Source organism: Neolamprologus brichardi, chromosome 22, assembly GCF_056152115.1.
Source record: "Neolamprologus brichardi isolate AB-2024 chromosome 22, ASM5615211v1, whole genome shotgun sequence".
NCBI classification, from domain to species: Eukaryota; Metazoa; Chordata; class Actinopteri; order Cichliformes; family Cichlidae; genus Neolamprologus; species Neolamprologus brichardi.
This window is the reverse complement of record NC_142124.1, coordinates 14293399-14321219: the sequence shown is the minus strand read 5'-3', so window position 1 is coordinate 14321219 and position 27821 is coordinate 14293399. Positions and strand designations below refer to the sequence as shown.

The following is a 27821-nucleotide window of genomic DNA, read 5'->3' as shown; positions in this document are numbered from 1 at the left end:
ATAATCTGTCAGCTATGTTACGGGCAGTTATGCGAGTGTGCTGGACCCAGTTTGAACTGGATGATGTGTGCAAGCTCACCCTTATTTTGGTTATATATTTAGCACTCTTTGGCATATGACTAGCATTTTTAATGCTTAACAAACAGGAAGCTTTAAATTGCTGCGTCCTGACTTAGCATCTGTGAGTCCATGTTGCTTCCCCGCAGTACTTTGGTTAATCTCAAATTAGGCACCACTCAGGCCCTAACTGAACTTTTAGATACAGACTATTAGATTTAACTTCAAATATGCACACGTTGAAACAAACATGATGCATTTCTGTCTTCTGTTGCTCTGGTTAAATTCCAGGTTATACTTCAGGACGTTTACAGGGCGGTGAGACTGGTGCCGACAATGTGAGCATGTGGTCCAGAGAGATGAAGACTCCTGAGGGTCTGGAAGTGTCCCAGCAGATGATGGACAGTCTGCTGCTCGGGGCAGGGCCTCAGCTCGAGAACGAGGAATATTTAATGGGAATCAGCAGCCGACTGCAGACAGCTCTGGAGAAAATGTTGATGGCCATCACTGACACCACTAACCAGGTATACCCCAAGCATTGTTGGTTGTTAATGATTTGAGTTGTCCCCTTCCATTCATTTATTAACTTTTTATTGGGTAGCTCACCTGTGAGTCTTATCTTAATGGGCAGATTTAGTTATTCTTAACCCAATTATAATAAAAAATTTATTAAGCATGCATAATAATAATAAAAAAGCCCAAACAATACTTGATCTTTTTGATATTTACTGGTACTCTCTGCATCCTGAGACTTGCAAAAGAAGACGAGTACTGCTCCCTAAATATGAGGGAAGAGCTGGCAGGAAGTTAGCTTACCATACAGGCTAGAAACAAGGGGAAACGGCTCATGTGGCTTGCTCCAAAGATCAAAATCCCCAAAAGTACCTCTTTAACTAACCAATTAACTCAGTACATTTCATTAATTAGCAAACCAACTCATAAAAATCATTTCCAGGGAACCAGAGGTATCATTCTCCTAGTTAAGTCTTCATTAAGTGATAATAAATTAAAGTTTAGCAGGAGACTACAAGCTTTAATATTTGACATTTTTCTTGCTCTGACTCATTTTGACACCTTGCCCTAGCTTATTGTCCTCTGTCCAGTGAAACGGGTTCACTGTGGGTTCAGGTTTCAGAATAATCCCTCATGAATCACCCTGTGTTTATGTCTCTAAAAGTTACCAATAAACAGAAAGCTCCAGTGACACATGTAGGCTTTGTCAAAGTATTTAAATGCACACACTCAACTCCGTCACCCCGCTCCCCTTCTCTCGTTCTACTCCTGTTCATGGAGACATAATAGGGATGAGGTGGCAGAATGTGACTGGCAACAAAGTTGTCCTGTCTAGAAACTCGCACACAAAAGAGCAGCCTCATTCCCAGCGGTTGCCTGTAGATACGAGGAGTATTTACACAGAGCTTTTGTCCGGCCTCCCAGCCTATCGTAGTCCAGTTCCACCAGAACAACTCCATCCCCCTCCCCTTAGGCCATCCACGTAGAGCATGTCCTGTGACAACACGCAGAGACGAGGCCAGTCTAACTAGGCCAGTGAGCGTGTTACAGTAACTGAATGCACAGCGTATCACCCCAGCGGCTGAAATTCATGCGTTATTCATGCTTGAGTGAGCTTTATCGTGGCAATCTAAAAATAGCTTTAAAGAAATTTCAGGCTGTTGTTTTAGCATCCATTTACACCACACTGTTATTTATGGAATCACTGGTTGTTAGGGGTTTTTGGCGTGTTGTTTTGTTTTTTCAAAGGGTATATTCTCCAAATTTTGTTAAGAGTAATAATTTGGGTTACCAAATAATAATTTTAAGCAGCAATACCAGAACTCTTCTAACAGAGAGACGTGTGCTCTAGTAATTTTAAATAGTTACTTTTGACCATTCTCTGGCATCATATAGACCAAATAATTTTATAAAGGTAGTTAAGAAACTGCTACAAGGTGAAAATGATCCTTATTTGTTCTCCGGTAAAGAAATACTGAAGTTTCTACAAGCTGCTTTTAAATTTGTGTGTACTTCTCCAAGTACATGCAATTAATCGCACCCATAAACTTGTAATCAACAAAGCCTCTAAGTGATTTTCCTGCTGCTATTGATCCTGTGTTCATTTGTCTTGTCTCTGGCTGGTGCTAAGTGATCATGTCTTGGATTGATGTAACAAGCCCGATCAGGAATGTTAACTGTCTGTTGAACAACCGCTGTAAATTATTTGCCTGGGGAAGGTGTTTGCGTGGTTATTGTCCACTCCCATTATACGTGGGCGAAATGTGGAAATTGCTCGTGTGCAGCAAATTCAAAAGTTGACTCTACAAATGGAGACTTTACTTTAGGTTTGACCAAGAGGCAGCGTGTCAAAAAGCCTTAATTGCTTTTTTTTTCTGCTGTGCACAGAAAAAGGAATCTGGTTTGACAGCTTTCTTAAGGGAGTGTGTTTTGTCTGTGGTTATTTCTGTGTATAGGGAGTGTGTGTGTGTGTGAGATCTATTTGCAAGTCTACCTAGCCCTCTGGCTCCAAGGATTGAAGCCACACCTGCTTCCCTCCCACTTTTTTTCCCCCCAGCAGTATCCTGCTCTCTGTGATGAATGTAGGAAGTGGAAAAAGTGCCCTCGTCTGTTGAAAATGCTTTTGGATGGTTTGGATTTGAATCTTTTTTCTTTTTTTCCCACCTGTGGCAGAAGCGTAGAGATGGGTAAAGGAAGTTTAGCAGTGTGAGAGTATCTCTCGCTGGTAGTAATTAAACCTCGCCTGACAGGAGAGTAGTGAGGGATATTATGGTAAGAGCACGGGAGCATGCGTGGAGAGGGAATGACAGCAACCCTAGAAGGAAGTAAGAAGGAAAGAGTGAGTGATTACAGATCTGAGCGCTGTCATTTCACCCTTGGCCGACTGCTGCTTGGACTAAACAATTAAAAAGGGGGCCAGTGGGAGGCTTCCCGGCAGGTTTGGGTTGCTACAGCGGCATAGTATTGTTAATGAATCTCCAGAGAGAGAAAGCGAGCGGAGGGAGAGGAGAGCAGCCGGGAGCAGATGTGGGGGTGTGAGCTTCACTGAGCGGTATGATATGGTTTCACTTCGAAGAAAAAGAAGAGCAGAGAGAAGGCTGGGGAGCTTTAAAGAAGGCATAGAGCAAAGAAATGCTTGTCTTCGTGTTTACATACCTCCTGCAGTCACGGTCAGGAATGCTCTTTAACCTGCTGGACCCAGAAATGACTTCCACCTACTGCCGAGGATGACACTTTGTAGTAGGATCATAAAATCCTCACCCTCACCGGATGATTTTCTCTCTCAGCATTTACCTGGATTTCTTTCTACCTCAAGCAGAAAGCATGTGATTGAGCTGACGTGAATGTCACCTCCAAAGATTGTTTACTCTTCTGCCGTGCGTACCAAACACATAGAAACTGTTGCTTGGAGCTATCCACAACACTATTCACGCCTTCATCCCCCACTGGACTTCATTGTCATTCTCAGTTTGCCTAGCTCAGCCTGACGGATAACAGCACCTGGAAATCCTTTTTGATGACTTCAGATAAGATTCAAAGTGAGGTTCTCCCAGCATCCGTACGTCGTCTACCATGGATTCATATCGCTCTTACTGGAACTCGAGTATGCAGAGCAGCACGTGGCTCGAAGGGGAGGACAAGGATGTGTACGAGGTGGAATCTCGCATACCCCTTCCTCGACCGTTCCCATTTTGCAGCACGCTGAATGAGAAAAACGCTGTGGTGGTGCAGACACAGATTTCACATGTCAATCACAGGACTAGCGGCCACCTTCTTAAAGTCGTCTCCAAAATCTCCCTGCCGACTCCCCCTTATACAGTAAGTTTACACCTGGTAACCCACAGATGGACTGTGTGTAAATTACATTTGTGGAGGTTGTTTGTGCTGCTCTTTACAGCTCAGTAGTTCAGATCTACATATTCAGGTGTGAGTTGAACCGTTCCACGTAGGCACACTTGGTAAACGATTATAACTTCTCTGTGGCAGGATCATGTTACCACTTCCCATAATTTTACAATCAGACCTTTGCTCAGGGAGATATGTAAATCTATGGAAAAGGTAGTGTGGAATGAGGTTGTGTGCTCCTGGTTTATTGCGTTTTAATGATTTCATAGCTGTCCACAAGAAAAATATGCCTTCTGTCACATGACCAGCAGGTCTTTGCACAAGGATGATATAATTATTGTATCACACCCTGCACATAACCACAGTTTATTACTCGCTTTAGCTGGCCCTTTACGTAATGCCAGCACACATGTTGAAGTTTGTTTATCATAACAACATTGCACACAGACACTGCTGAACGCTGTTGTCAAAGCATTTGTAATGGCCGTTATAGTTACAGAACACTTTTTTATTTTGAACATGCTTAATTTGTTTTGCCAGTTTTTGTTTCTGCTGTAAATCCTTTGAAAGATGGGCAGTGTAGTGACTGTGGAGTTACATGTTCCCCCAAGTGTACCTGAGTTTTTGTGGCTTCCTCCCACAAATATAACACATGCTCTTAGGTTAATTGGTTGTTCTAAATTGGCTTCAGGTGTTTCTGAGGTCAGTAACAGCTGGGACAGCTTTCAGCCCCCTGTGGTGAAATTAAGTTGGACACGTTGACAATCTTATTCTTAAATAGGCTGATGGATACACTTCAAATCGATATCTGGATCTTCTTCTTCTTTCAGCTGCTCTCATTAGGGCAGGGATGTCAAATTCATTTTACATTGTGAGCCATTTACAGCCCCTTGTAATTGGGCCACACAAGTGAAACTCCCCTTTCTGTCTCAGAAAGGTTGGGGAAACCTGCAGGCAGCTGAGACTCAAGAAGTCACTTGGATGAGTGACAAAACGTTTCTCCCATTGAAAATGCTACGTCCAGATGAACAGAATCAATCTTCTGGGATCCCCTTTCTGTCAGTGTAAAGAAATTTCACTACACATTTAATCCTCAAGATTCCTTAATATAAGAAAAAGAAGTATAATTGTAAAGAAATGCTGCTTTAATGAAATGAAAAACATCTTAAATTGTAAGAAATAAATATGTAAAATGACAGAAAGTCTATCCATGTGTACAATGAATAGTGTGTAATGGATACAGTGTAGCCCATCCTCCCATTATTAAAAAAGAAAAAGGAAAAAAAAGAAGATGAATTATTGCCTAATTATTTTGGTGTCTAATGAATGCCCGTGTGGGAAATCTTTTATCTGTAAACATAAAGCTGTAAAACTTATGAAAATATAGTTAAAAGTCCAAAATTTATGCCTTCTTTTACCTTCTCCAAAGTTGTCCATTGGGGGCGGATTGAAGTCTGCTGGGCCGATTCTGGCCCCCCGAGCCACCCCTGCTTTAGAGCAGGGGTAGGCAATTCCAGGCCCCGAGGGCCGCTGTCCTGCAGGTTTTAGATCTCACCTTGGGTCAACACACCTGAATCACATGATTAGTTCGTTACCAGGCCTCTGGAGAACTGCAGGAGCTAATTTAGCCATTTAAATCAGCTGTGTTGGTTCTAGGACACATCTAAAACCTGCAGGGACACCGGCCCTCGAGGCCTGGAGTTGCCCACCCCTGCTTTAGAGGATCACCTTCCTCTGTCTCATCCTATCCCTAGCATCCTCCTCTGTCACACCAACCCTCTGCATGTCCTCCTTCACTCCATGCATGGATCTTCTCTGTGATCTTCCTATTTTCCTCCTGCATGTTCAACATGATATGTCCAGTGTGTCCATTATCCCTCCTCTGCACGTCAGTTCTAATCAATATGTGCATATAGGTGGTTTATCACAATTTGACATCTGTGCAAAATGACATACACATCAGCAGTAAGAGGCTTAAAGTGCTTTTATACGTGCGGCACAATTATAATATCACAATAAAAACAATGCACAAATAATCATCAAGCTGTCCAAACCAAAATTTAACTTTTTCATTTCAATGAGAGATGTACTCGTCATCATCTTCTATTCACTGATGTCGAAAATTTAAAGTTGTATGTAAAATTAGTGGGCTTTAATGAAATGGTGCATTTTCACAGTAATGTTTGAAACACTGAGATTCTTTACTGTAAAGACGCCTTCATTCTTGTTAAAGATCATCTCTTTCCACTTCTCCTCTCAGGTCGAACATGCCCGGATGACCCAGACTGAGCTGATGCGGGAGTCCTTCCGCCACAACAAGGAGATGAACGAGCTCCTCCAGAAGCAGGAGGAGCTGCAGGAGAGGGTGATGGAGGAGGCTCGGGCACGGGAGCAGCTGGCTCTGGAACTTCACCGAGCGGAGGGTGAGGTTTTACTTTTATGTAGGAAAATCTTCTAGTTTATGCTCATTCTTACAAAGTGACTGAAGGAACTGAGCTATAGCTTCATTTTAATTTAAGTACTGATCAATTTTAATGTGAGCCAGGGAAGCGTTCGCTCTTTGTGGGCCTTGTAAGGCACACTTCCTTTACAGTAGCCTTTTAGACTCTGATCGATGATGTGATAAAGCGAGTCTGTCGAATGATTAGAGAAAATGGGGAGAGCTGCATTAAGTGGAAACGCGTGTGTGCATGGGGTTGGAGGCTGTCACGGGGAGTGATGGGATCAGCTGTTTGAGAGGCCATCTGTGGTGAGAACTCAGCAAATGGTAATTATTGTTTCTGAGCCTGTCTTTGGGTTTGTGTTTGAACATTTGATTGCATCTGTGTGACAACAACATTATGAAGGGCTGTGAATGGTGGTGAGAGTAATCATGAGAGAACAAATTTAAATATTTAAGCTGTTAAAGTCAGCTTTAACAGCTGTTGAATGCTGCATGGGCCTGGCTGTCCATGTCAGAGACAGCTGCCCTATGAGGGTCAGCTGTTGCACCCCTATGCATGCTCACACAGACACTCACGGGACCCACTACATCCACTACACTGTCGTTTAAAGCACAGTTTGGTAGCAGTAGTGTACAACAATTATTCCCTTCTGATTAGCTGTGTGGACGCTGTGAGCAGCGGTGAGTTTATCGCATTTTTAATCTCACTTTTTTTTTTTTTGTTGAAGATCCTGTTGCAGTGTTTGTTTTCAGTAATCCTAGATGAGATGCAAATATTTGATGTCATAAAATAACTTCATACTTTTATAGGTAGGGCTGCAACAGTAATGATAAATTTGCAACTGTACATCACATGACACCTTCTGTCCTTTGACCCCTGATTTAGATGTGGAAAAACTCATTTAGAACTTTTTTTTTAGCTGCAGTAACTTCAAAGAAAATCAACTAATCCTCACTTTATACACACATAAAAGTCTCATTCATCAAAACAGCTGGGAGATAATTTTCAGTCAATCATGTAAACAAGAGCAGCTGTTCCTTTCTGGTCGTGTCAGGTGCTTCCTCTGTAAGGGAGTGTTTGAAATTTGCTAAGCGTGTGTTTTTTGGACATCTTCTTGTTCACATACCAGTTAAGTGAAAGGGAAGAAAAATCGAATCCCCATTGTGTGGATAAACCATGAAGCTAAAACCTCAGGGCGTGGCCTTTTCAAACTGGTTTTGAATCAACCCAAGAGACAAAAGGTACTTGACTTGATGGAACATATTAGATGTCAATGAAAACACAAACAGGTCCTGCTTTTGTTATGTTTGAATCAGGGGAAAAATGCTTTGTCAGATTAGCTGTAAGATCACGATGATGTGGTGCAGTAATTCTTTGCCACCTTAAATGTGGTTGGTTATCTGGTTAATGATGTTTTTTATTATTTTAAAGCAAGTAATCATGTGAGTTTGATTGCTGATCATGGAGAGATCCCTCCTTAGGCAAACTTTACACACACCTTAAGTTCATTTTGATATGTCTGAGATAAAATCACCTGACAGCACAGGTGACACTCGCCTACTGTCTCTCAGTGCTGTCATCAAGTCAGAAAATAGACTCACGGAAGCTCTAGCAGGACAAAATAAACATTTCCTTATCAGTTTTGAGTGTGTGAATGCCTCCTTTTTTGTCTATGAAGTTGAATTGATTTCCTGGTGCATAATGCTTGGTGACCTGTAGATCATTTAGAGCATTTCATTGTGTTTACAGCTCGGTCACATATTCATGTCGAGCAAAATGGGTCAGACATTCTCACTCGTGTTTTTGTGCCTCAGCGTGCACATATGCACATACAATATGTTTTGTGTGATGGGTGTGCGTGCGTGTGTGTTGTTGGTAACCTGTAATTTTATTGCATCCTGCTTCTTAGTGCTCATTCATCTGAATTGGTGCCAGTATTAAAACCCAAAGAAACTCCTTTAGAGTAGATCCGTCAATTCATCAGAGAGCAAAAAGCTGTGAATATGCATAAATAGCTCTTTCTGCAACCTTTATAACAGTTTTTGCTCACATTGTCCACTGTCAGGTCTGATTGATGGATACACGGGTGAACGGGCAGCGCTGGAGGAGCAGTTGCGTCACAAGGAAGAGCTCCAACTGAGTCTCGAGCAAGAGCTGCAGGTAAGGAGGAAAAATATTAATCCAATTACTAAGTACTTGACACCATGATTGTGTAATTCTGCCTCTGGCACATTAGTGGCTCAGGTGTAAGCACAGTGACACGTGACGCAGAAGTTTGAATTAAGTCCAATTGTGGCCAAGTCATATAACAGCACTGGTCTGCACTAGTGGCATATTCATGTTTTATGTTGAGGTTTCAGCCCCTGAAACTTGAGAGCGATGATAAACTAACTGTAAAAACTGATCCTCTTTGTGTGTTACGTTAGCTTGTTTGTGTTTGTTAGTGCCATGGAGCCACAAAATGAAATGTGTTAATGAGTGACATGTACTGTAGTTCATGCTGCATCCACCACACTCCCAACAAAGTCAGGCTTTCCTGGAATTAGCTGGTTTTACAAAACCTAAAACTTAGTCACAATGGTGGTTATCAACTTTCTCTGTTAAGCGGGGATTTCTGCATCATGCTTTGTCTATACTCGCATAAAAAGAGGCGTTTTGTGTGTCACATGATTCTTCTTCTGCACAAATTGATCCTGTGAGTGCCACGTAGTCGAGTCACAGACATTATCTGATTATAACGATGATAAAAAATCTGTAAAATGCAACACTGTTGCAAATAAAACATGAAATGAATGCTGCAGAAAATTGTTAATCTTGGGATTTAGTGCACAGAGCGGTGAAATAAACATTTTAATTCAAGCTCTGAAGCTTTAAACTGGTCACATTTAGGTATTAAAGGCTGCTGTCCTGTAGTCTAATGAAAGAGATGTGAAAATGTCTTTAGTTTGTCAGCCGATTAAAGTGAGATTAATTATTGATTGTTAGGTATTCTTTGTGTTTTTAGCAGCTGCAATTCTTGCAGTGTAACAGTGACTTATTAGCAAATCATAGTAATAGTGCCACTTGCAGTTTGTTCTGCTGTAACTTTGAAGCTGAGCTTGGTGATGTTAGTGAAAATAAGGCACTTGATTTTAAACTGAAACTCATAATCGTGATGTAACTAGCTAAAAAAAAGATATATAACTGTGTCATTTCCTTTTGTGTAAGTGAAAACGCGGACTTTAAGCTCGACACATTAATCCCGCTCTCGTAGTACAACCCTGTGTTGATGGAAACATGAGTGCAGCTGAAACAGATCATCTTGGGGTTACTCAGCATGTCTGTGAAGACTGATGATAGTTGTGGTGCAGACTTGAATAATACTTCACTCACTGTACACTAGTAATAATGGCCAATTTCGATTTCAATGTATGTACCTTGTTTGCCAAGTCTGTTATTTATTTTATCCCTTTACTGCTGATGTGTGAAAGAACTTTTTATCACCCCTGTGTTTATGCTGCTTCTGATTTTGTTTGTGTTGACCCAGGAAGATTACTTGTTACTGCTATAGGGACAAATATGAGCTCCAATGTAATAAAAAAAAAAAAAAGACTGATACAAAGACAGATTACAGCATCTGCATCACCCAGTATTTTTAGACAAATACAATAATGGTTATTTTAAAATAAAATTGTAAATTTACATCCTTGAAATGAATCGTTGTCCTTTGAACTCCAAAAGTTATGATGAAGGAGGCAAATGTAGAATATCAAACGTAAAAAACAGCCCCACATTTTTTTGTGTTTTCTTTTAGGTCACTAGTACTCGACTTCATGAGTTGGAGCAGGAGAAGTTTCAGATGCAGGAAGAGCGCGAGCTGCTGTCACGGCAACAAGACGCAATGAAGGAGGACGCCGGGCCCCGTGAGCTTCGTACGTATCCCGGCGTTCCCTTGATGATGATAAAGGAAGTGTGTTTTTAAAATGACCCAAAACAGCTGGAAATAAGTTGACATGGTCTGAACTTTAAACACCAGTTGGTCTGGAGGTCAAAAGGTTACTTGGTTATATTAAATTAATTTTTAATGGGCTTTAATTAGATAGTGAAAACAGTGACAGGAACAGAGATCAAAGATCAACAAGTCAATAAAATGTTTATTTGTTGAATGTTTGATTAAAGCTCCTAAAGATTTCTTAAACTCTTGCTACTGTTTCACGTCACACATTTTCAGGTATTTGCCGAAGAAGTGCTGAAGAAACGTCAATGTTGATAACCGTATTAGCTAATTTTTTGCACTGTATTATCAAAAAAAGGTGTGCCGTGAGTGTATTCTTTCAAAAAAAACAAAAACGTAAGTATTCTGTATTTTAGAAATTAAACAGGGGCTCTTTGAGCAACCTTTCCTTTCACAGCGCACTTTCCACAGCCTTAACCTACTACTGTGGCACAGGCAGACGAGCACTGCCATCCTGTCTCCACCTATTTCCATTCTTTATCTCAAGAGTTTTCCTGTTCATTACAAAAACAAGAGCATGTTAAACTCCTGTGCTTTCTCATTCTCCTGTAGGCCTAGTTGAAGCTGCAATGGTTGCAGCACCTGAAGCAGGTGTGTCCACTTTGAGCATGGCTCAGTCGTGTCTATATGTTCTCTTATTTGTCTAGCTGAGTCACGCTGTTTTACATCTCTAACCTCCCAATCCAGCAACTCACCAGCACAGCTTGGAGCTTGCTTGCTATGGGCTCACAAACTCACTCAGTCCAATCACTAACCCGTGCTTCGGCTGTTCACTTTGATTGATTTTTGTCCTGGTTTGTCATTTTTAAATGTCAGTGTTGGTGCTCATGTTAGCATGATGAAATGGACGACATTTTTATGTAGGCATTGTTTCCTAATTGCCATTCATCTTTATAACTCTACGTGGAGTACTTTCCCCCTGCCTGTAAATGCTTATTGGGCATGGATATTGCAATGTCTGGACTGTACATGTGTTAGACCTGTCATTTGTACTTTTTCACCCTGTTACTTTTGCACTAATCTTCTGGGTTTTGGTACTGGGTGAACCGGTGTGGGTTGTTCACTGGTGGCAGCAGAAGGGCAAAGATGGGGGATCGTGTTTGGTGACATGTTTGGAAGTGGATTGAAATGTTGGAAGAGTCTGATTCTAGCCTTTAATTCAGTTGTAAAGGTGACCACAGTGTAGAAAATTAAGACTGGGTTGTTCATTAGATTGTTAGTAGATTATTTTGGTACAAAGCAAGCAGCATTTAATTCACTCCCAAGGCTCTCAGACTTCAGACTCTTCATCTCAACTTCCTTCCATCACCAAAATCAAACCTGAACCAGCGATCATTAGATCCTAACTTTCCGTCCTTCCTTCGTCGCAGACCTGCTGGAAGAGACGGAGAAGCTGATGAAAGAGAAGGTGGAGGTGCAGAGGCAGGCAGAGAAGGAGAACTCTGACCTCCTGAAACAGGTGAAGCTGCTGGAGGTGGAGCTGGAGGAGCAGGTGAACAGGGTGATGGAGCTGGAGAGCACTCGGACGACAGAGAGCGGGGACCTCCGACAGCAGATCCAGGCCCTGGAGAAACAGCTGGAGAAGAACAGGAAGTTTCTGGATGTAAGTAACGATGAGAAAAACCTCTAACCTCGTGTATCGTTTAATCATGTATGTCATTGTTTCTAAAACAAAACAAAGCAAAAAAATTTCCAGCTTCTTAAAAGTGAACCTATGAGCCTGTGTGAACCACTTCTCTTTCTAGAGTACGGGTCAGAATTTAGTAAAACTTACACACGTTGCCTACAACCAAGTGGTGTCAAGGTATTATTTGCAGTTTTACAGGACCTTTTTCATTTTCACAAGAATCAACACTCCTCCTGGTCAGATTTTAGTGTAACAGGATGAAATTGTCCTGGTTATGACCGTTTGTGAGCGCCATGACTTCTCAGTGGATTTTAACTCATTAGTTTGTGCAGTGCACCCAAACAATGACAACCAGACTACACATTACAATAACCTGTGATGTATCATAACCAGGTTAATCTACTGCAGTACATCACAGATGTTCTGGTTATGTAACATTTAACTAAATATATGTTGTTTCTGGACTTTTACTCACACAAATTAATCATTTTGAATATTTTAAATTTACCATGGCGTTATTTTACTACTTTTAGGGGGCATAACAGACAAAAGAGCTCTATAAAATGCCCCCAGATTCCCCATCAGCATTGGAGTTTAAGGATTCAGGATTTTTCCTTTAAATTGTCACTTGTCTATAGGTGACAGCTGACATTTAGCAGCACATTCATAGTCAAAATTTACATTTTTACAAATGTAACCCATATTTTAGACACCTGTTCGTCAACTTATTTAAATGTTTCTGAATAGAGACTCATTTTTAATTCCAGGTGAAACACAGGAAGCAGCTGTAAAGATTAAAGCTTCCTGGTAAAAGTAATGCATGACTTTTCAGCTGCACGCCACGCTAGGTGGTTTAAAATCCAGCCTTAATGTTCTCATGATATTTTGGCTGAGCGCTTATCATCTCTGATGATAATGAATTGTGTTCCCATCACAATAATTGGGCCACTTGGCTGGGATTGAAATGTGGACCGAATGCAAATTCTTTCTATTCTGCGCTGCTGACGTTGGGTATTTAATAATCACATGTTTGCCAAAAAATATAATTTTCTGTTTTTTGGGAACCAGTAGCGTTTTTTTCTTCTTCTTTATTTTCTGTAAAAATGTTCTGGTGATTTTATTCTCGTTTAAATCTTTTACTGGAATTAAGTTTTTCCATGTTGCTGTTGTTCCTACATCGTCAAAATAATGCTGGTCCAGGATCAACATTGCAAATGACCAATGACAGTGCCTTCATTTAGCATTAGCCAAGAAGTTTGCTAACACTTTCAAAAACTATCACTAACAAACCAACACGAGTAACCTAAATTTAACTAGCAACAGTATTGCTGTTATACTGTATAAATTAATAAAGAAATTCTTACTGTTTGTTCCAGAAGAGAGTTTTATATAAACAAAAGCATCTTTTCTCTTGTCCCCGTACGTTGCAAAGCTGTGACCATATATCTAGACATTAATATGAAACATTCTTTCTGAAAGTGAACAAAGACACATCAGTGCTGTGTTTCAGTGCTTACCTCGCACACAAATTTAGCAAAATCCGTGGCAATTGTGCGCTGCCAACTACAGCGAGAACATGTTGGACTTAAATGTGATAAACTCCTGATGGAAGATTATTAACAACAAGCAGTATGTGATTCAGAGTTAAACTCATCAAACTAGGCCACCAGCTGGCACCTTCCTTCAGCACACACTTGTGTAATGCAGGACTGACGAGACAATAAAATCTTTAAAACATTTTTAACAAGAGGAAACAATAGAGGAAGCAAATAACACATTAAACACTTGTACTCACAAGTATCAGTGTAATGTGGTATTGATCAGTATTGGTCTCCGTCTTCATTATTTGTTGATCTCTCTTTCATCTGTATTTTGGCATTTAGGAGCAAGCTGTAGACCGAGAACATGAGAGGGATTTCTTCCAGCAGGAGATCCAGAAACTGGAGCAACAACTGAAGAACCCACAGAAGCTTCAGGCCAGCTCTGAGCAAAGAAACCAAGAGGTAACAGGAGAAAGCTGCACTTTCTGCCAGAGGACAAGGCTGCAAAAGAGACCTGTGTTTTTTTTCTTAGCCTAACACTGTTGTTGCACGGAGTCCAAGAGCAGAACAATGGAGCTGATAGAATTACCTGCCTGGCTTCGAAACTGACGCTGAAGAAAAATGAATTACAGCAGTACTTTGTGTTTTGTAAGATGTGTAATCGGTAGGTTTCATTTCCGTCAGTCAGTCATGACAATGTAAAACTGAAGCTGTTGGAGGTTTTGGCTTAAACGCTAAACATTAACCTGTAGAGTCAGTTAGGCCTCTCTCAGACAGGCCAGCAGACCAGTTGGCAACCCGCTGGAAACCACTGGTGACTAGGAAAAAAGTTTATTCCCAGACTGGTTAGCAAGTGGTTGCTGGGGTAAAATGAGGATGAAAGAGGATGCTGTCACTAGCAGGGTTCTGCGCTTGTCTGTAATCTGCATGGAAGGCGCTGACGTGTCTGCCAACACTCGCTAACTGCTCATGGAGAAATACTGAAACTTCAAAAGTGCAGCTGATCGTCTGCCTGCTAAGTAGAAGTAAAAACCAACACGTCAAAAGGTCCAGTTTTGCATTTTTCCCTAGAAACCTATGGTTGCCAGGGGGCATCACTGACCGATTTCTAGGTTGCATGACTGAGGCCTTACATCGTGTGACACTGAACCTGAGTGATTTGCTTAGCTCCAGCAACTTAAAGGCTAAATTCAAATGTCTATGCTAATCTACTTTCTTATAGTAACAGTGACCCTTACAGCTACCTGTTGCGTTAAGGTCAGTCATAATTATAAACCCTCACCTCGGTTCTGCTGGTTATTTTATTTTTTTAGCTTCATTGTATCATGGTAGTGCTCCCATCAGTCGTACTTTAAGACTCAAAAGTTGCCCATATCCAGGGAAAACGCTCTGCTGTGACGCCGCTCGCCCAGCACCAAACATCAGGCAGAGTTGGCACAAACCTGAGAACAGTGAGCAACTGTCTGCTGACATATGTGCCATATAACCTTTAAAGGATATGCAGTAAGTCGGTGTTGCATTTACAGCGGCGGTCTCCAACCTTTTTGCGCCACGGACCGGTTTATGCCCGACAATATTTTCACGGACCGGCCTTTAAGGTGTCGCGGATAAATACAACAAAATAAAACTAGTACCGGTACCGAAAAAAAGATTTATTCATAACACACGTGAAAAGACCCAGGTTATTTTGTTAACGATAAAAACGATAACAAAATAACGCTGAAAACCCATAAAAACCCTGAAAACCATACATTTCACACCTGAGCCTCAACTCTCGCGGACCGGTACCGGTCCAAGGCCCGGGGGTTGGGGACCGCTGATTTACAGTCAGATCCACTGCCCCCAAGTGGCCAAAAACGGTCATTAAATTTTCAGAACACAGACCAACTCCGATTATGTCCACACAATGGAAAGTCTGGCACAGCATAATTTTTGGTGTTTCCTTTTATAGATTATTTTCCCAGATAAAAGTTGTATTTTGCATAACTTTGTGCATTTGGCCGTGTCTTTGTTGTTTAATCAATTTTTGTCATAAAATCTACTTGAGTATGGGAGGTATTGAATAGTAAAAAGCATTAAACAGCCTCCTTGTCAGCAGAAAATAGATTCAGCAGATTGTTTTGTGCAACTCACCACACCTTTTAATATCCAGCCATCATCTGACCTCCAGCTCACTGCTGGCGAGGAGAAATGTCATTTGGATCAACACTGTTGTCAGGACAGGGCACACATTAGAATCAGTAATTAATGCCTCAAACCAGTCGACTGAGTTATCGCACTCCTCAGACTACTTTGCCAGTAACAGTTTACAGTCCTGTTTCCTATGAAAGAACTTGTTTCTTCTAAAAACTCAAAGAAATAACACTGAGCTAACTTTCCATTAGAAAATGTAGAAGAATGGATTTGGGGACAGATCTCTGTCGGTTTCTTCTTTTGTGTCTCATGCAATCTTCTCATACTTCATATGTTTTGACCTGAATAACCAGCTATGACCAGAGTAACCAGTTTTCCTAATTAATGACTGCTGCTTTCTCATCACCCAGCATATGCAGTTCGAATTTGAAAGTTTACATACACTTATGGATGTAACTGTTGGTCTCTCTCTGTTCTTTTTAAATTTAAAGTTTTGTATAAAATTATTATTTTATTTTTAACTCTTAAAGATGTCTCGTGTGCAATCACTCATCCATGAGGAGTGTATGTAAACTTTACATCAGAGCTGTAGCTCAGGTTTCAGGTTTCCTCACCCCAAACATGGCCTGCTTACATTATCTTCATAGACAGCTGTAGCATTTTTATCACTAAGTGCTTCTCTTCCTCTGCCTTCCTTTTGCCCTTGAACTCTCCACCCTGTGGCCCTTTACGCTTCTGCCTCCTCTGTCCCGTGGCTATTGCAGGTGGATGGAGTAACCGTTAAGGTATTGCTTTTAGCTACATGTAAAACAAAGTTATCCCAGAGATCAGTTAGTGCATTTTAGTAACCTCGCCCAACCCTGTAGCAGTTTATCGCCTGTCTTACCCCCCCCCCCCCCCCCCCGCCTCCTTTTTTTCAGTTTGAGCTTCCTCTACTGTATGTGTCAGAAACCTTTCACTGCTCCACTGTCTTGTCTCTCAGTCTGATATCCCACATGCACACTGTATAAGAAAGATGTATGTAGCTTTCAGTTCAAACAGTCAGAGATATAGCTGTGGCTATGTCCCTTTAGTAAATTTGCCTCTTAAAAGTTTTCTTTTTAAAAATATACTTTGGCCGTTGTAGCCTTTATTGACAATCATTTAATCTAAAATCAGAGCAGAGAAAAGGCACAGAAAACTCAAACCTGGGCTTCTACTGTAGCCCTACGCCATAATGGGTGGCCTGCTCAACCTGGTGAGCTATCAAATATCATCTTCAAGCTTGACAAAGTACCTTTAATTACTTGTTGAATAATATTAGGGAAAAAATTATCAGTTGCTCTCTTGCCAAGTTGTTCCAAGAATATAAAGCAAGAAATTTGCCCAGAAATCAGATTTGTTTTTCCCTCTTCTACTCATGAGCCACAAGAGACAGTGAGGCTCATTCTTGGCCCTTGTGATGTGTCTATTCTAGGGTCTAGTCATATATATATTTAATGAAGGGAAGTCTATGAGAAGATGTGCTTGATCTGTTGAGTTTCGATTGGATTTGGTTAGGATCTGTTTTTGTGGCATGCAGTGCTTAATTCTGCAAACGCCTGACCTATGAAATGATTGCCAGAAAACTCCAATTTAGTTTATCTTAAACAGAAATGTATACAGAGGTTAGGGTTAAGATTATATAGATAGATTAAATCACACAGATTCTGTAGAGGTTTCCAAAACTCATCAAATACAACACGCTTGTCGTTACAGGCTTAAAAATGCCTTTTGAAAGTTGGTCAGTCTGTAATGGAAGTGACTGATTTGTCCGTCTTTATTCAGCTAGAAAGGGAGAGCCTTAATCTTCTCAGGTTTATCTCTTTTTAATGAAGATGTGTAGGTTTCCCAGTGCGTAGTTCATCCTCCTGTTGATGCCTCTTCCTCCTCTTCATTGATCTGCTGATGTTCTCCCATCTCACAGGTGGATCTCTTACCTGCCAGCTATCTTCTTGGTTTGTTCCCCCCACCCTCCCTCAGTAAAATCTCTATCTACCCTCTCTCTCTGTCCCTGCACCTTGTTTCGCTCCCAGCCCCCTCCTTTCTCAGGTGGATCAGCTGACCTCCCAGCTAGCTGTTCATGCACCAGCTATGCTGTAGCGAGTGGCTTCTGAGAGCAAATCTCACTAACTGATCCCCCCCTTCTTTCTCCTCCTCCTCCTCCTCCTCCTCCTCCTCCTCCTCCTCTCTCTCTCTTTTCTCACTACCAGGTGGACCGGCTGACCTCCCAGCTGAAGGAGAAGGCGGATTGGTGCAGTGAGCTGCTTCTCAGCTCAGAGCAGCTGCGTCGTGAGGTGGGAGAGCGCGACGAAGAGATTGACAAGCTGGAGAGCCGGATCCGTGAGCTGGAGCAGGCCCTGCTGGCCAGCGCTGAGTCTCTGGAGAAGGTTAGGAGGGAGAGGGAGAAGAAGGGTGCAAAACGAAGGCAGCAGCAGAGGAAAAAGCAGTCAGAACAATAGCTGTGGAGCGTGGCAGAGCGAGTGTGTGTGAGAGAAGAGAGAGCATGCAGATGAGGTGACAGCTAGAGGAGGAATGGGAGGAGGGCTGGGACGCTCCGAGAGCGAGAACAATGTGTGGGTGGGTCTACTTCAGTCGCCCACATTGAGATACGACTAGCAGCTGTCAAGTTTGCCCCCCAGTGTTCGCGGATGGCTGCTCCTCAGTTCACAAATTGCAGTGCAGGTTGCGTTACACACAATAACAGTACAGACAGCATGTTATAAGTCATTACAACAGTTCATTTAAAGAGGGTTCCCTTCATTTTCTTCTGCACACATTGCAAAAAAAAACTGCTGAGCTAAACAATTTTTTTTTTTTTGATGTGTGTCGTTTTCTGTTGCAGGTTGAACAAAAGAAGCAGCATGCATCCATCACAGAGACAAGACAGCCCACACTGGAAGCTCAGTTACAGACGGAGAGAGAAGCTCTGGAGCGGAAAGAGAAGGAGGTAGTGGAGTAATCACCTTTTTTAATGTTTTATCAGTTTTCAATATATAAAATCAGATATTAGAACTATTCTGGACAGAAACTTTGCCATTTTGAGTCATACTGTGGACTCTAGCGCTACGTATCTGTCAATCTCTTTCGTTGATTCACGTGCATCTTGTGCATAAACATTTAGTAGCTAACAATGAGCTGAACCAGTCGTTCAGTCCTAGGCAGTGAGATCCATACCCTGCACTGTGTCCTGGTGTTCTCCTCTGAAGATGATTTATCTCCTTAGATCCACAATCTGGAGGAGCAGTTGGAGCAGTTCAGAGAGGAGCTGGAGAACAAGAGCGAGGAGGTGCAGCAGCTTCACATGCAGCTGGAGATCCAGAGGAAGGAGATAAGCAGCCAGCAGCAGTACCTGGAAACAAGGGAGAGCATGCTCCAGGTAAACGGGCACCCAGCCCCCATACATCATCGAACAATGTTTTTGCATCTGAGTTTATGCAAACTTTTAAGATGAAGCACTGCTTACTGGTGACATCATAAAAGGTTTATCACTGACGAGTGTGACGTGTGTGGCATCAGCAGATAAGCTTATATGTAACGTTTACCTCACAGCTGTTAATAGTTCCAAAAATCATTTTTATTCACAATCTCTAAATAAAACCAATATTTCTGCTCACTAAACTTTTTTTTTATATATATAAACTTCTTAAATACTTGCTCTCTGTTGCTTATATAATTTTGCACATTTTTAGGCTTTTCCATCACCTCTTATTTTGCTGTGCAGGACTCACTTATTCTTCTTTTCTTAGTCAGTAAATTTTCATCAATCCTCCAAAAACTTTTTTTCCCCCTAATAGCCATCACATTATAATCTCTGACTTTTAAAGGTGATGGAGGAGAAGGACAATGAAATAGCACTTCTTAATGAACAGATCACTAAGCTTCAACACATGGAAACAACCTCTGACAACAAGGTAATGCAAAATGCGTATGTGAAATAGAAACGGAGTCTATTTCACATACGCATACCTCCGTGGAAGTGCATCGGTGTGTTTGGTCTCTTCTCCCCCCTCTGTCTACTTTTATTTTAGTTGGCTCCATTTTGCTATGTTTTTTGTGTGTGTTTGCTTGTTTTGTCCCGGTAAGTAGTTCCACTCCACCATCATTTGTTGTGAGGTGGTCATTTGCTCGTGTGAAGTGGCTTTTTAAACCTCTGAGTCTCTGTTAAGTGCCTACAATCTGATCAAGGCCCAAAAATCAAAATGGCAATGAAAACTTGAAGTAGCTCTAAGCACACCAGGGGCTCAGATGTTTAATGAAATAACGGCATAGCCATGGGATCCTCAAATCTATATGTTTATTTGTTAATGGGGTCATAACGTCTGGATTTTACTCTTTAGGAAATGGATGAGAGGGATGAGCTGATAAAAGACTTGGAGTCTCAGGTGGAGTGCCTTCGGAGTGAACAAGAGCGTCTGAAGAGGAAGAACGAGGAGGAGCTCGACCAACTGAATGAGGTCATAGAAAAACTTCAGCAGGAACTGGCCAATATCGAGCAAAAGCAGCCTACAGAGGAAGAGGAGGACACCAAGGGAGAGTCAGAGGGTGATGCTTGCGGGCCGAGTAAAGACGAGTATGATAAAATGAAGCAGAGAATGGACTTGGCCACAAAAGAGCTCGAGGCACTGAAAAAAGAGCACAGCAAGCTGCTGGAGACCTATCTTCGCTTGAAAGAGAGCGCAGAAGCCTTGGCTGAAACTGAAAACCTGGAGAGCTCAGAGGGCGAGCTTGAGGAAGCTCTCAGGGAGAAAACTGCAGGGCTGGTTGTCTTACAGGCTCAAGTACAAGCTCTGGAGGAGAGTGCATCATCCAGAGTGGAAGAGCTGGGTGTTCGAATTGAGGAGCTCGAAGGCTTGGTCAGCGAAAAAGACTCAGAGATAAGCCACCGTCGCTTCCTTCTGGAGCAGTCTCAAAGTCATGCAGAGGATCTCCAGAAGAAGATGTTGAACCTGGAGGAGCATCTAAGGGAAAAAGTGGCTGCAGCGTTGGTGAGCCAGGCCACTCTGGAGGCCTTCCAGCAGCAGTCAGTGGAAACGAGACAGGAGCAGGACCCACAGAAACCTCCAGAGCCACATGTTGAACCACAAAGCTATGAATTTGGTGATTTTGGCATCCCCCAAATGGATGTCAGCAGATTGGGTCAACAAACACAAGTGCCCACCAGGAAGGTGGTTCATCTGACGCAGAAGCTTCGGGAGCTGGAGGTCGGACTAAGCGGGATGCAGAAAGACCAGGAGCTGCAGAAGCAGCTGCTTTCCAGCTCTGAGGAGGAGGTGCTCGAGTATGAAAGGAGGCTGACTGTGCTTGTAGATCTGCTCAGTCAGATGAAGGCAGGGACACACCAGAGGACATCGTTGGCTGTGGAGGTGAGTACCATATATCATCTGCTCTAATCTATGTAAATGTTTCGTTATATTAATAAATAAATGGAAAATGCCAGGCAGGATTTCTGAAGCCAGCTCTCTCAGCTTCCAAAATGTGTTTATCTGTACAGTTAAAGTTATCTGGAATAATTCCTAAATCCAGAGTGATAAAGTCATTAGATATTAACGATATTTTATTCCAAAAGTTCAAATAGAGACACAAAACAATCACAAAATTGTGAATTTCTTTGTCCGTGAGTGAAAATTGTACACTGTGAGCCCTAACTGCATAATGGATTCTACATTATATCACTTCCCTGCACTGTAATTATTGATTAAACCAACAAAAATGCAAATGTAGTCCCTGTGATAAAGTCTCACATTGTGAATTGATCTAATAAGTCTGATGATTTGTAACCTTTTTTCACAGGCCTCCTCTGATGACCAGCAGAATGTGTTGCAGCTTCTTCAGGAGTTACAGGAGGTCAGAGAGGAGACTTCAGCCACCAAAGAGCAGATGGAGAGCTACAAGGAGAGCTGCAGCAGACTTCAGGATGACCTCTGTGTATGTGCTTTTAAACGGCTTCTCTGGGTTAATTCATACTGAATGTCAAAGTGTTTTCTAGTATGTGACAAAAGTTTTTCTCTCTAGGAAAAAACTGTAACGATAGAGAGGCTTCAGGAGCAGCTCCAAAAGGTAGGAAGAAAGAATTTTGATCCTTTCATGTTTACATTTAACACAGCATAAAACAGTAATTTACTAAGAAACAACCATGCTTAGAGAAAAATTCAGAACTTCAACCTCGTTCTTTTAGACATCAGTTGGTGAGAGCGAAGAGATGAAGGTGTCGGAGCTTAAACGGCAACTAACAGAGGCTCAAAGTGAGGCAGCGACCACCAAAGAAGAGCTGAACAGCTGCAAGGAGAGCTTGGAGAAACTGCAAGAGCTGCTGCAGGTACAGAGCTTAGAAATCATGCTTTGTTATAGCTGCTGAGTTCAGGAAAAACTGCCCAAACTGCACTGCTGCAGAATGATATTTCTTCATATCATAAAAACATATTATCACAGTACACACTTTTCTAGCTCATGCTGCTCCTATGTACGCATAAAGATCAGGTTTATACTGTGGGACGTAAACCTATTTGATATTCACAAACACACAATAGCACTGATCTTATCAGTGCTATTGTGTGTGATTCAATGCAAATGTACAAACGACAGCCACTTTGATATCTCTCTATATATATCTTTTACATTGATTAATCAAACAGGATATAGATTTTTAATTTATAGGTGTTTGGGTGGGTTGTGTGACCTTTAGACGGAGCTAAATTTGCTGTTTCTACCCTGTTTTCAGTCTTTCTGCACAGCTAAGCTAAATGTCTATAGTTGTTAACTCTATACTTTACACATAGACGTGGATGTGATATTAATCTTCTTGGGCATCGTTGCTAAAAATCGAGTTTCACCTGTGCTGAAAAAAATCACCTTTCAATTTATAATGTTTGATTTTTATTTTCATTTTATTTTCATTTTTTATTCAGGAGCGGGAAATGACCATTGCTCACCTCAAGGGAGAACTTTTCCAAGTAAGGCGGAAACGTTTTGTCTCAGTTGTAATGTCCAGTATTATCAGCATCAGCATAAATCTATAGTGTTTGAACACCTGTCCAATCATCTTCCAGGTAAAAGCAAACGAAGACAGGGAGAGTATGTCAGAGCTCACCCAGGAGCTCGAGAAGGTCAAAAACGATGCGACTTCCACCAAAGAAGAACTCAAGAGCTACATGGAGCGTAATGAGAAACTTCAAGAGGAACTCCAAGTCGGTGAAGATTCCATTTATAAACTCAAGGAGGAGCTGCAGGAGGTGAGAAAGAGCATGGATACCACCAAAGAAGAACTCAACAGTTACATGGAGCGTAATGAGAAACTTCAAGAGGAACTTCAAGTGAGTGAAGGTTCTGTTTCTAAACTCAATGAGGAGCTTCAGGAGGTGAGAAAGAGCATGCATACCACCAAAGAAGAACTCAACAGTTACAAGCAGCACAATGAGAACCTTCATAAGGAACTTCACACCCGTGAAATCTCCATTTCTAAGCTCCAAGGGGAGCTCCAGGAGGTACAAACAGTCTTGATGAAGACAGCAGAGTCTGGTCCTCCGTCCCCTTCTCCCTCTTCCTCTCCTTCTCCATCTCCCTCTTCTCAGCCTATTTCCTCTACTACCTCCTCCTCCTCCACCACACAGCCCAAAAGGAAAGGAAGCAAACAGGCAGCTGGTAAAGGAAGCAGCACCAAAGACAAAGCATCTCTCTCCAGAAAAAACTCCACCCCTTCCAGCCAATCCTCCAACAAATCTCCCAGCCAACTGTTGAGCAGCAACTCAGAGCAGCAACATGCGACTGTAACAGACTCGTTCACGCAGACCGAACCTCTTCAGATGTCCGATCTTAGCCAGGAAAACAAATCTGCCACCAAAGAGGAGATGGAGGAAGTGATCGGAGAATACGAGGAGAAGATCGTACAGATGCAGGAGCTCCATGCAGCAGAAATCCTCGATATGGAGGCTCGGCACATTTCAGAGAGCGAGAACCTCCGCAGGGACACGCAGGCGCTGGAAGACGAATGCAAAGCTCTGAAGGCCATCATAGAAAAACTGCGGTCTGCTGAAGTGAGGAAACGAGATGTTTTAGATGTCTGTTTGTTTGGATCCTTAGCTTGTTCTACATTTTTATCAGTGTAGTTTGATGCTTTTAAATGGCTTTCTTCTTTCTGCCAATCATAACACAGAAAGTCTGTGATTTTAATCTTTTTTTTCATCCTCTCTAGGCTCCTACATCAAGACAAGACCGTCCTGCGTCTCAGTTCAAAGATGGCTACACTAGTGGTAAGTTTTAAGTGTTTTAAACAAAACTAGAGTAAATCGATTTTCATTTCTCTTGTAGGAAAGTTGGTTTCTTAAGAGTGTATCTGTCAGTTTAATGTGAGGCTACAACCTGCTTTGCATGAATACTGAAAGCAGAGAGGCTGGAATTTTGTTTATCCTCAAGAGCTCTCTGAACCAACCGACATATCTTAACTGAGCTTTGCTGGAGCCCTTCTGTTCATCCTGTCTGAAATTTTTTGCTCCTCTTCGTTTGAGCCAGCTTGCCTGTTATTGGCTGCACCTTTCAAACTGAAGGTTTGAACAGCATGTGGATGGGCCTTATCAATGATAGTTACAAAAAATGTCTAAAAACAGACGTTTAAAGCAGTGTGAAGCCTGACACTTGATTCATAGAGATTACTTGCATATACTCTCGTTACCTGGTTTGAGTCCGGGAGGAGAGACAAATCCAGCCTCAGGGGGTCAATGTACTCCTAGTGTCAGTTTCAAGCCAGGATAAATGGGTAATGCGTTGCATCAAGAAGTCTCTATTCAAATTAAAACATGTTTCTCTGTGTCTAGAGACCCCCTTTGGCAAAAGGGAGCAGCTAAAAGTACTCTAACTTCAATTTATTAAAGTTTGGTCATATTTGTAACAGTATACAGAAACCGACTTTTTTTTTTTTTACTTTGAGTGCCAAAAAGAGCTCATTTATCCTTAATTTTAGCTTGTTTAGCATTTGTTTTCTTTGTTGCGCTTCACTTTTCTGATTATGTTTTTGTCATCATGCAGACAGCAGCTCAGACTACAGCCAGAGGACAGGATATGACCTCCCGAGCCTGCAACAGGAGTTCAGGACGACTCCAGAGGGAGCCAGGAGAGATGAACCACTGCCAGACCGGATCAAGGTACAGCTTTCACTTACTAATGAACCATGAGTGATGTAATAAAACTACAGGTACTGTGTAGTATGTTTCCCACCATGTGAAATGTATATAACAAAACCCAGAAAGTTGATTGTTTTCATCTGGATGCAGTGTTTTTATCACTCACCTAAGTGACTGAAAACGCTGCCTCCAGATGAACTTTCCCAAATGTCCTTGCCTGTATTTGTGAGCATGCAAAAAATTTGAGCAATATTTTGTTTTCTATTCTTCAGAAACGTTGTAAAAGTTACACTTTTTCTGCATTGTTTGTCTCTAGACGTTGCTCCGTGAAGTGCACCAAGAAGGCATGCAGGTTCTTTCTCTGTCAGAGCTCCCACTTTCTGAAAGCGAGCCAGGCGACCGGTTCAACGTCCAAGGCTGGGTGAAGGAGCGAGACGCCCTGCTGGATACTATAGAGTCCCTAAAAAACTTCATCAGCCAGATGCAGACACACAGAGAATCACAGGTAAAGAAACCTCACCGCAAAACACTACAGCAGCCCAAAGAGTCAAAACCATTAAAGTTTAAAGCACCAGGGGGGGTTTGAAGATCCCGCTGTGGTCTGTTTGTCACATCAAAGTCAGTCAACTGCCCTAAAATATAAGAAAGCCCTCTTCTGAATTTGCCCGAATTTGTGTGTTTGATTCACTGCAGATGTCCGGCAGTGTAGACTGGCGTGGAGAGCTCCTGGATGCAGTTCGGCAGGTGTTTATAAAGGAGCGCAACGTGCTGAAAAATGCCCTCTACAGCCAGCTGGACCTGCTGGACACCAGTGACGCCATCATTCACCTGAATCAGCTGGAGCGGAGACTGGCTGAGCAGGTCTGTAAAGAGTTCACCATAATGACTTCAAAAACTGTTGTAAATGTTCATCAGCTGCAGGAAAAAGACTGTAGAATTTTGTTAGCCTGAGTATAAGCTGCTCGTTAATTTGTTATAGTTTGGGTCCTCTGTAGATAGTTTGTTTTATTGATTTCAACAATGACATACAAAGTTAGCAACAGCAAAAAGATTCCAGAACAGTTGTATGTCCATTATACCATCCAACCCCCCAACCCGAATTCTCCCCCTACCAGGTCCACACTAGACAAGACACCGCAGAGAACCAGTCTCTGCCCACACACACACACACACACACACTCTCACACACACACACACACACACACACACACACACACACACACACACACACACACACACACACACAAAAACACAACACCCCCCCCCGCAAAAGAACAAACTAAGCAAAAACAGAGAAAACAAAAGAAGAGAAGGGACCAAACAAAACAAAAGGAAAAACAAATAGATATGGTATAAATAAGATTAAAAAAAAAAAAAAAAAAAAAAACAACAACATTATAATGTAGTTTCGCTCAGTTTACTTCAGACTCAGTAGATAGTTATTTGAACCTATCGGTCATCATATGGCTGTTTGTGTGTCTCAAATACAGGACGCCCAGCACAGAGAGGCGATGGGTTCACTCCGCACTGCAGAAAGGTCCAGTCTCATCTCTGAGATTCATCAGCTCCGTGGCCAACTAGAGCAACTCCACCAAGGTGATCTAAGTTCAGAGTTCATTTAGCTGAAAATAAGTCTTTTTGTATTTTATATCTGTTAAACGTCTGCCTTCGTCCTTCAGGTGCCCGGTCTGCTGTCTCATTGGCTGGTGAAGGTAGCATAAAGGAGCAGAGGGAACGAGTTGGAGCTGATGGAGCCGGGGGGGCTGACAGGCTGCTGGTGGAGGAGCTAAAGGGTGAACTGTCTCAGACTAAACTGGAGCTGGAGACAACCCTCAAAGCTCAACACAAACACCTCAAAGAGCTGGACACACTCAGGTTAGACCAGACATTAAAGCAACGCTGGAAAACACAGAAAACATATCAAATGTTTAAGATAAAAATCACATAGTTTTGGATATATTTGCATAATAAGTAAAGAGTTTAAAAAGATTTTATTTAAAAGTAGTACAGTGAAAATGTAGCCTTAAAATGATGTCAACAGGGCGGAGGTATCCCAGAAAGCCACAGAGGTGGATGCACTAAATGATGAGCTGACAGAGGAGAGGAGGAAGAGCAGAGATCTTCAGTGGGCCATGGAGAAGGAGAAGTGTCGAACTGGGAGGACTGAGGAGAGCAGACGAGAAGAGCTGGAGGTAAGATGGCAGGAGCATTCAAGCATGACGTCATTGTTTTTCCCCACAGTTTGAGTATTTTTGAGAAGAAATTGTGTTTTTTAAATTTCCCACTAGGATCTTCAGCTTTCTCTGGAGGAGCAGAAGAACCACGTAGCACAGCTGAAACTGACTGTGGAGCAGGAGCGACAGGCCTCCTCTCAGCTCTCCCATCAAGCTGAAGAGGAACGTCTCAGCCTCCACAGGCGCCTGCAGGAGCTCCAGGTCCAGCTTGAAACAGAGCGAGCTAAGGCCCAAGAGATGAGCACTGCTCTGGGGAGAGAGAGAGACCTGCGGACTGGCGTTTCCTCTGATGGTGGTCACCTCCATGAGGAGCAGGTTCAGAAGGATGGGAGAAGCTCTGAAGAGAGAGGAGGTCTTCTGGAAAGACTGCAAAGGGAGCTGGACGACAAGCATACACAGGTTCGATGCTACATTTGCTTTAACTGTCTAATGACACCAGACTTCAAGGCCTTTTATCAGTGGCTAGGATCTGACTGTATCATGATTAAACATGGTTTCCCTCTCCAGGTGGTGGATCTACTCAGTCAGGTTGAGGCCCAGAAGCTTGAGGTGGTACGAAAAGAGGAGGAGCTGACGCTGGTGAGTCAGAGATTCAGAAGAGACCAAGAGGCACTGCTAGAGGCTCAGGCCAAGCTGGAGAGGCTGGAGGCAGAAATGGCAAAGGTCCAGGAGCAGCTGAGAAGAGAGCTGGAGAACAGACAGAGTCTGGAAGAAGAGAATGAGAGACTGGAGGGAAGACTGAACCAGTTAGGAGAGCAGAAGGAGGGGACGGGACCTGTGGAGGCTGATGGCCGGAGTG

At 42.3% G+C, this 27821-nt stretch overlaps 1 protein-coding gene across 4 annotated transcripts in view; it reads left to right on the top strand.

The window, feature by feature from the left end:
- Window positions 1–27821, top strand: part of akap9 (A-kinase anchoring protein 9) — a 64893-nt gene that overhangs the window by 33516 nt on the left and 3556 nt on the right. For 2 of the 4 annotated variants that reach the window (XM_006787940.2, XM_006787938.2), the window contains 26 exons: window positions 349–581; window positions 6176–6338; window positions 8425–8519; window positions 10153–10270; window positions 10906–10944; window positions 11724–11956; window positions 13864–13983; window positions 17886–18062; window positions 18518–18622; window positions 18899–19051; window positions 19500–19586; window positions 20013–21038; window positions 21466–21600; window positions 21688–21732; window positions 21851–21991; window positions 22581–22625; window positions 22722–23705; window positions 23864–23921; window positions 24694–24809; window positions 25105–25293; window positions 25482–25649; window positions 26279–26384; window positions 26468–26663; window positions 26830–26980; window positions 27077–27421; window positions 27530–27820. In XM_006787940.2, the coding sequence (XP_006788003.2) occupies window positions 349–581; window positions 6176–6338; window positions 8425–8519; window positions 10153–10270; window positions 10906–10944; window positions 11724–11956; window positions 13864–13983; window positions 17886–18062; window positions 18518–18622; window positions 18899–19051; window positions 19500–19586; window positions 20013–21038; window positions 21466–21600; window positions 21688–21732; window positions 21851–21991; window positions 22581–22625; window positions 22722–23705; window positions 23864–23921; window positions 24694–24809; window positions 25105–25293; window positions 25482–25649; window positions 26279–26384; window positions 26468–26663; window positions 26830–26980; window positions 27077–27421; window positions 27530–27820 (5519 nt within the window). The remainder of the gene's footprint in view (window positions 1–348; window positions 582–6175; window positions 6339–8424; window positions 8520–10152; window positions 10271–10905; window positions 10945–11723; window positions 11957–13863; window positions 13984–17885; window positions 18063–18517; window positions 18623–18898; window positions 19052–19499; window positions 19587–20012; window positions 21039–21465; window positions 21601–21687; window positions 21733–21850; window positions 21992–22580; window positions 22626–22721; window positions 23706–23863; window positions 23922–24693; window positions 24810–25104; window positions 25294–25481; window positions 25650–26278; window positions 26385–26467; window positions 26664–26829; window positions 26981–27076; window positions 27422–27529; window position 27821) is intronic. The other 2 variants (XM_006787939.2, XM_006787941.2) reach the window with 2 other exon arrangements.